At 34.0% G+C, this 9,276-nt stretch overlaps 1 protein-coding gene across 1 annotated transcript; it reads left to right on the top strand.

Moving 5' to 3' along the window:
• Positions 1-7,962: 7,962 nt before the first annotated feature.
• Positions 7,963-9,055, top strand: LOC109174557 (nicotianamine synthase-like). Its single transcript, XM_019323776.1, has one exon. It carries the CDS (start codon positions 8,019-8,021, stop codon positions 8,847-8,849), a length of 831 nt encoding a protein of 276 aa, XP_019179321.1. The 5' UTR covers positions 7,963-8,018; the 3' UTR covers positions 8,850-9,055.
• The last annotated feature ends 221 nt before the right edge of the window (positions 9,056-9,276 follow it).

Raw genomic sequence — 9,276 nt, forward strand, 5'->3', positions numbered from 1 at the left:
ACATGCACCTTACCATATCCATGATAGACCTATTCTTCCTCTCAGCCACTCCGTTTTGTTGTGGAGTGTATCTAGCTGTCATCTGATGTTGAATACCCTTCTTTTTCAGAAAATCATCACAGGCAATATATTCTGTACCTCTATCAGTTCTCAAGATTTTAATTTCATAACCACTCTGCTTTTCAACAAAAGCCTTAAATTGTTTGAAAACATCACATGCTTCAGACTTTTGCTTCAGAAAGTAAACCCATGTTTTTCTACTGAAATCATCAATGAAAGTAATAAAGTACTTACAACCTCCATGTGAGGGAACCTCCAACGAACATAGGTCTGAGTGAATAATCTCCAACTGTTTTGTAGCTCTCCTTGACTTGCCCACGGGAAAGGGATCTCTATGCTTCTTCCCAATCACACAAATCTCACAGATACGATCAGGGACATTCACAACAGGTAAATCAGAAACAAGTTCCTTTCTCGCAAGATAGTTTAACCCAGAGAAATGGAAATGCCCAAACCGCATATGCCATAACCAATTATCATCACAAACTTCAGAATTAAAGCAATCAAGGAGAGTATGCTTAATTTTCAAAGGAAATAGTCGATTTTGGGACATATTTACCTTTGCAATCAAAACTCCTTTAGCATCTTCAATGGTACAACACCCTTGAGCAATATATATCTTATATCCTTTTTCTGACAACTGACCCAAACTCAACAAATTTTGGTGTAGTTCAGGAACATAGAACACATCGGATATAAAATTGTGAGTACCATCCTTCAACTGAATAGAGATTTTATCTTTTTCCAAAATTGGCACCTTTGACTTATTGCCAAATGTTACTTCAGACCGGACTGATTCATCTAGTTCGGAAAACAATTCTTTCTTCCCACACATATGGTTACTACACCCAGTATCCAAGAACCATATGTTCTTATCTGCAGAAAAACTATCGCTGGCTAAAAGTAAAGTTTCAGAACTCTCACTAGACTTTTCAGCAATGTTTGCTTGATTTCCACGATTGTTGTCCTCATTATACCAATCGTATCTCCATATAGCCTCATCTTATTCACCATATCAATAAGACGAGTGAAATACGCATCTACTGTTTCTGTAGAGGTCATCTCACAATTATCGTACAACCTTCTCAACGACTGCAACTTAGACTTCTGTGCCCGATCGACTCCTTTGTGTGACACCTTTAAGATGTCCCAAGCTTGTTTTGCTGTTTGAGCACGAGCTAATTGCCCAAAAATGGAATAATGAACACCTTGGTGAATCTGACCCAAGGCCAATTTATCTCGTCGTATAGCGGCTGCATCAGCTCCTTCGGGTAGACCGGGATCAACAAAGCTCCAAAGATTTTGAGCTTGCAAATGTGTGGACATCATAATTTGCCAATAATTGTAATCGAGTTTCCCGTCCAATTTGGGACCCGTCCATACAATATTGAAATTTGCAGCCATATTTCACTACGAAAAATATCTCGGGGTTGAAAGGTTGACTGACTCTGATACCAAATATTAGATATATTAAATATAATATATTTAATATAATATATATTAAATATAATATATCTATATATTATATTTATATATTGAGAAGAGAGAGAGAGGAATAGAAGTAAATGTTTATTACTTCACTTGATGATTATGAATAAACAAAAGCCACATATTTATAGTGAAAGAGAAAAGCAACAATGCTAAAGTTTAGGAAGTAATTAGAGGCCATGATTCCATGTACTCCATTTCACGTAGTGCTATGCATGCATCCACGTTCACACACCTCCTTTTATTTTTTAACAAATTAACTGCTAACTACTTGGTTTAATATATTACTAATAATAATAATAGCATTATTATTATTATAACAAGGACAAAATTGAAAAGTTAGTAACATTTGTTATGTTGTATTTTGGTCCCTCAATTGTTTTCAAATTGTTAATGTAGTCCCTAGTTTTCAATTTCAACCAATTCGATCCCTCAATTGTTTAAAATTTTGTTAATTAAACCCTTTCAGGGACCAAAATTGTGACTTCTACATTTTTAAAATTTCGTCAATTTGGTCCCTGAAAAGGTTTAATTGATGACATTTTAAACAATTCTATGATCAAATTGGTTGAAATTGAAAACTAGGCATTACATTAACAGGTAAAAAAAAACAATTGAGAGACAAAAATGTTGATTTCTCCTAATAAGAATCAACGTAAATGTTTATGTTTCACCTTTTTGCGTAATAAAAAGAATTATGTTATATAACTGAATGAAAATTCCGAGTTAATAACAAGAATCGAACACATTTTCAAGAAAAAATATCATGATACACTACCTTGGTCAAGGTTATGTAAGTACTTTTCTGTATAATACATCGATATGCTATATGTGTAGGAGGTGTTTTCACAATGTCGCCATGTATATATATAAAAAGGCAAACCATGCTATAGTATGCACCACTCGGATTAGTTGATGCTGCAGCAGCCTGCACATGGGTTGAATTAAATTAATGCACTATTAGGTCATCTACTTTTAGAGGTAATCCTTCTCATTCTGATTTTCTTCACTTTTAAATGATTGATCATCTAAAAACAAAAGTTCTATTACATAGAAATGATAGAATTTTAATAGAGTTAATACCCTAAATCGTCCTCGACTATAGTGGTTTTTCTCCATTTCGTCCTAAACGACTTTGGTGACCTAATATCGTCCCAGACTTTTGTGTTTCGCTCAATTTAGTCCCAGACTTTTGTGTTTTTGCTCAATTTAGTCCCTCATTTGTTATTCTGTCCATTTGGTGTTAAATAAATAGACAATTCAATAATTTTAATATTGACATCTCTTTACTCATAGACATGTGAACTGCAAAATCCCTTTTTTTTTTTTTTACGAATTACTCCCAGAATTACTCCTAAAACTGCGAATATAAAATTTGATTTGCAGGTCCGGGAGTAATTCTGGGTGTAATTCGTACAAGAAAGAGGAATTTCGCACTTCACAAGTTAAAAGTAAAGAGAGATCAATATTGACATTATTGAATTGTCCCTTTATTTAACACCAATTTGACGGAATAACAAATGGAGGACTAAATTGAGCGAAACACAAAAGTCTGGGACGATATTAGGTCACCAAAGTCGTTTAAAGGACGAAATTGAGAAAAACCACTATAGTCGAGGACGATTTTGGGTATTAACTCAATTTTAATATCTACTTATTTTTACGGCAATTATATCGTGAACCGGGGCACATAATTTGTGCGCCCTGGTGCAAAACAACGTTATTTTGCATTTTTTTTTTTGAAAATTCTGTTTTTCTGTGTTTGTTGTTAACTTGTTTAAAAAAAATCATGTTTTGAAAATGTACATAATTGTATACTAAAATGTACATAATTGTATATGAGAATGTACATAATTGTATAACAGAATACACATAAACTTTTAATTGTTAAAAAAATCGCGTGTTCGAATGTATATAATTGTATAAAAATATACATAATTGTATACCAGAATGTACATAATTGTATAACATAATGTATATAATTATATAACATAATACACATATACTCTGTCGCGTCGACTCCCCCCACAACTTAACAAAACAATGCCATTTTGGGAGACGCGGAGCGCACAGTGCTATGTGCACCGTAGTGCAGGGTATAACGATTGTATTTTACTCTTAGTTGTGACAAGTAACAATATGTTATTTTCACCACGTAAATTTCAAAAATAATGTTTATTTGAAAAAAATTGAGTGAAAAAGTACAATTTAGAATAGAATTATATTTGAAAATGCAAGTAATACCTAATACAAGCAAGTCACAATGTACCTTCAGTAAGATAAACCCTAAGCATACAGGATCTTTAGAACACAATGATATTTCACATATAATGCTTAATTAATGTTTAACAAACATACCTGGTTCCATGTTTTCGCTGCGTTGCTTGAACTAGAGACTTAATTTCTCTTTCTAGACCTTTTGCATTCCCACAAACTAACAGCACGTTTGGTTCACGGAATAAATTTGGAAGGAATAGGAATGCTATTTCACATGGAATGGAATAGGTAAGGAATAGAATAGGAATTGTATTCTGTTGTTTGGTTGGCTGAAGGAATAGACTTTAGTAATTGTATTCCCGTGTTTGATTGGTTAAAGGAATAGAAACGGAATAGGTTTGAAAGACATAAATACTCTTACACAAAATAATAATAATAATAATAATAATAATAATAATAATAATAATAATAATAATGAATATGATTATGATATACTGACTGTTATATATATATATATATATATATATATATATATATATATATATATATATATATATATATATATTATTTACTTATTTATATATTTATTTATTTAATTACATTTATATTTATATTTATAATTATATACATGTATATGCATGTGTGTGTGAGAGAGATAATAATAATAATAATAATAATAATAATAATAATAATAATTATTATTATTATTATTATTATTATTATTATTATTATTATTATTATTATTATTATTATTATTTTCCTACTTATTCCACATCGGTTGGAGAAGTAAGGAATGGAGTCTTGAGGCTCCTATAAAAGGAGCCTCGTGGCTCAATAATTTCAATTGCAATGCTCATCCGCTAGGCAAGCTTGCAATGCCCATCCGCTAGGCATGCAGATGGGCAGACTACTTAATTTAGGAGGCAAGACTCCATAATTAAAGAGTCTTATACAATTAATTTATATATATATATATATATATATATACACACACACACACACACACACACATTTTGCAGCGTGAACAGATTATTATATATATATATATATATATATATATATATATATATATATATATATATATATATGTAAATAAATTAATTGTATAAGACTCTTTAATTATGGAGCCTTGCCTCCTAAATTATGTGTGTGTGTGTGTGTGTGTATATATATATATATATATATATATATATATATATATATATATATATATATATATATATATATTTATTTATTATAATGTGCAAAGGGTATTTTTGGTATTTGTGATATAAAAGCTATTCCCAAGGGCATGAGAATAGCTAATACCAAGGCCCCCCTAAGAATGACTATTCCCCTTGCGAAGGTAATAGCTCATTCCTAGGCATGTTATTCCCATGACAAAATGATCAAACCAAACGATGGAATAGGTCTATTCCAAGGAATGTTATTTCATTCCTGACCTATTCCATAAACCAAACATGCCATAAGAACTTCCCTGGAGAGAGACCAGAGTCTCAAGATAATAACTCTTTATTCTCACATTCCATCAATGTGAGAGATAAACTGATGAGCAGTTAAAACCAATATGATATTATATCTTAATTGACCAATAATAAAAATAGCACATAATTAAATTTAAAGATAAATATTTATCTTAATTGGGAAACATTAAAATAATTAATAATATGAGCCACATCATAATTATTCTAACATTCTCCCACTTGGCTCATAACTCATAAATTTAATAATATCGTAAAACATAATATGCATAGCATAAGCTAATTTCTTTACTATATTGGTCAAAACGTAAGTCATCATTTAAGTTAGAAACTAATAAGAATCACAGCGGTAATATGTAACTAATTTAACGTAATCCCTTCCATGTATCACAATATTAATCTCAAACTCACTATGATTCATAATAATATTTTCCGTGATGGTCCACAATAATATCTTGTCAAAGACAAATCTTGTTTATATTGACATAAAACATTCATGTATATATACTTCAAAAGCTAAACATGATACTTAATACAGAAACGAAATTAAATTGAGCTCTAAGTATCAAATATTTCAAGAACACAAACCTTAACATAATGTTAACAGTTTTCAATAATGCCTATTCTTTCAACATGCTCATGAAATGCCTTTGGTGGCAAGACCTTAGTTAATAGGTCTGCAATTATTAATCTAGTGCTAATGTGTTCAATCAATACTCTTCGTTTCTAAACATCTTCTTTAACGGCAAGATACTTCAAATTAATATTTTTACCACCACTTGTATACTTGTCGTTTTTAGAAAAGAAGACTGTTGTGACATTATCAAGATAAATTTTTAGCGGCTTGGCAATATTGCCGACAATTCCAAGTCCCAAAATAAAATTTCGCAACCATAATCCATGATTTGTGGCCATAAAACATGCCACAAACTTAGCTTCCATAGTGGATGCAACAATGACAGTTTGCTTCGCACTTTTCCAAGAGATAGCTCCCTTGGCTAAAAGGAATAAATATTCAAATGTGAACTTTCTTGTGTCCAAGCACCCGACAAAATCTGAATATGTGTATCCTATCACCTCAAGGTGATCAGACCGCTTATAAGTGAGCATGTGATTCTTTGTGTCTTGTAAGTATCTTAACACCTTCATTGCCTTCCAGTGATCAATACCAGGATTACTTTGATATCGATCAAGCATCCCAACAGCAAAGCTAATGTCTGGTCAGGTGCATGTTTGGGCAACAACATATGCATATGGAATATTTTCTATTTCATTTCGCTCCAATTCATTCTTGGGGCATTGCATAAGGCTGAACTTATCTCTCTTCTAAATTGGAGCAAAAGATGCAGATAACTTTTCCATTCTAAATATTTCTAAGACTTTATTAATATATGCGTTCTGAGACAATCCTAACACTCCTTGTAGTCTATTATAGAATATTTCAATTCCAATCATAAATGATGTCTCACTCATATCTTTCATTTCAAAGTTCTTAGAAAGAAACATATTGGTCTCGTGTATTAAACCAAGATCATTAGTAGCAAGCAAAATATCATCGACATACATAATAAAAAATATAAACTTGCTCCCACTGACACTCAGATATATACATTGATCAACAGTGTTTTCTGTAAATCCAAAGGACGTTACAGTATCATTAAACTTAAGATACCATTGTCGGGAAGCTTGTCTAAGTCTGTATATTGATTTGTTAAGTTTACACACCATGTGTTCATTTCCTTCAACTGAAAAACCCTTGGTTGGTTCATGTAAATTTCTTCCTCTAAATGTCCATTTAGAAAGGCCGTTTTCACATCCATTTGATGTAGCTCTAAGTCATAATGAGCTACTAGTGCCATAATTATTCTAAATGAATCCTTCTTTGAAACAGGTGAAAATGTTTCATTGAAATCAATACCATCTTTTTGAGTAAAACCTTTGGCAACAAGTCTGGCTTTGTATCGTTCGATATTTCTATTTGAGTCGTGTTTAGTCTTTAAAACCCATTTACACCCAACTCGCTTACAACTCAATTCAGGAAATCCAACAAGATCCCATACTTCATTATGTTCCATTGATTTTAACTCATCTTTCATGGCTTCAACCCATTTAGAGGAATTAGGACTATTTATAGCATGTGAAAATGAAACTAGATCTTCATCGATTGCAATATTGAAATCTAATTCTTGAAGATAAACCATATAATCATCAGATATAGCATATCTCATTTGTCTTTGAGATCTTCTTAATGCTACGTCTATAGAAATATCATTTGTGGGTTCACTGTTAACTGCATCATGGAGTGGTTGATCATTAATTTATTGTTCAGGTAGGTCATTAAATTGTTTAACCGTTGCAGAATAATTTGACGCACAGAATGCACCGTAACTTCTTAAGTTCCACTTTTCATGGCTCAACATTCCCACTTATGTTATCATTATCAATGAACTTGGCATTTCCAATTTCAACGATTCTTAAGAATCCGTGATACGCTCAACTAATATCTATATAATACACAAATTTAAAAGTTGATGGAAAAAGGTTGGTGCCATAAGGCACAATATATGGATATTTGAAATTATTTTATTGTCAACAAAAGATAAATAATATAATATATACACACTCACTATATTGGGTCCCTCCCTCACTCCCAAACGCGATATGATAAATAGAGACATGGGGTGACAAAACGTATAGTAGCATCATATATATCAACCATTTTTTGTGTTTCCGGCCATTCCGATATATCCCAATTATTTTCCCTCAATTAACATGAACAACCAGCAAGTAGTTGAAGTAGTGTTGGAACTATACCAGCAAATCTCAAGATTGGAGAGCCTGAAACCCTCCAAGGATGTGAACATGTTGTTCACAAAGCTAGTGACTTCATGCCTAGCAGCAGATGAGGCAGCCATTGATGTGTCCAAACTGTGCTCTGATACCCAAGAGATGAGATCCCATCTAATTAAGCTATGTGGAGAAGCCGAGGCCCTTCTCGAGACCCATTACTCCGCCCATCTTGCCTGCCTTGAAAACCCACTCCAAAACCTTCACCTTTTCCCCTACTTCGACAACTACATCAAGCTCTGCCACTTAGAGTTCACCATCCTCACTCAACACCTCACCAAATGCCCAACCCGTTTCGCCTTCGTCGGCTCCGGCCCCATGCCCCTAACCTCCATCATCCTCGCCATGGATCACTTCACCCACTCCCACTTCCACAACTACGACATTGACCCCATTGCCAACGCCTTGGCCTCGCGCTTGGTGGGCTCCCATCCTGGTCTCTCTCCCAGGATGTTCTTCCACACCTCGGATATCATGGATGTTACGTCTGATCTCAAGGATTACGAGGTTGTGTTCCTGGCCGCGCTGGTCGGCATGGACGATGAAAAGGAGGAAAAGGCCTCCATCGTTCATCATCTAGCTACGTATATGGCTCCCGGAGCGCTACTGGTGCTGAGAAGTGCCCATGGCGCCCGCGCTTTCCTGTACCCTGTGGTGGATCATTCCCATCTTCCAGGGTTCCAGATTCTCACGGTGCATCATCCAGTAGATGAGGTTGTTAACTCCGTCATTGTGGCTCGGAAGAAAATTAAATAAACAACCAATGCCGGCCTTCAATCCGGCCACTTAACCATCGTAGCTAGCTAGCTAGCTCTTTAGTTCCCCTCATCCAATAATATGTCTCCCTTTTACCTTTCCCTTTCCCTTTAATTTCGCTTTCAATTTTTATGAATCAAATCATCTTTGAATATTTGCTCTACCATTGATGTAGTATATACCATCGGTTGTGACTACGGGTGCAATACTAGGGATCTGATTCGGGTCGAATCTCACCCGGTCTGCTTGTTGGTTTAAGTTCGTGAGCTCGGGATGCTTAACCATAGGTCGGTGATCGATCTCCGATCTATTAGTACTAGTTTTGAAGTTGTTGAAAAAGTCTCCATCTCTGTAATAAATGCGGTATTTATAGCGGAGGAGAGGAGGTAGGTTTCGAGCCCTCGGCATGTAAGGCACGTGAACGCAT

This window comes from Ipomoea nil, unplaced genomic scaffold (genome assembly GCF_001879475.1).
Source record: "Ipomoea nil cultivar Tokyo-kokei standard unplaced genomic scaffold, Asagao_1.1 scaffold0642, whole genome shotgun sequence".
Classification (NCBI taxonomy): domain Eukaryota; kingdom Viridiplantae; phylum Streptophyta; class Magnoliopsida; order Solanales; family Convolvulaceae; genus Ipomoea; species Ipomoea nil.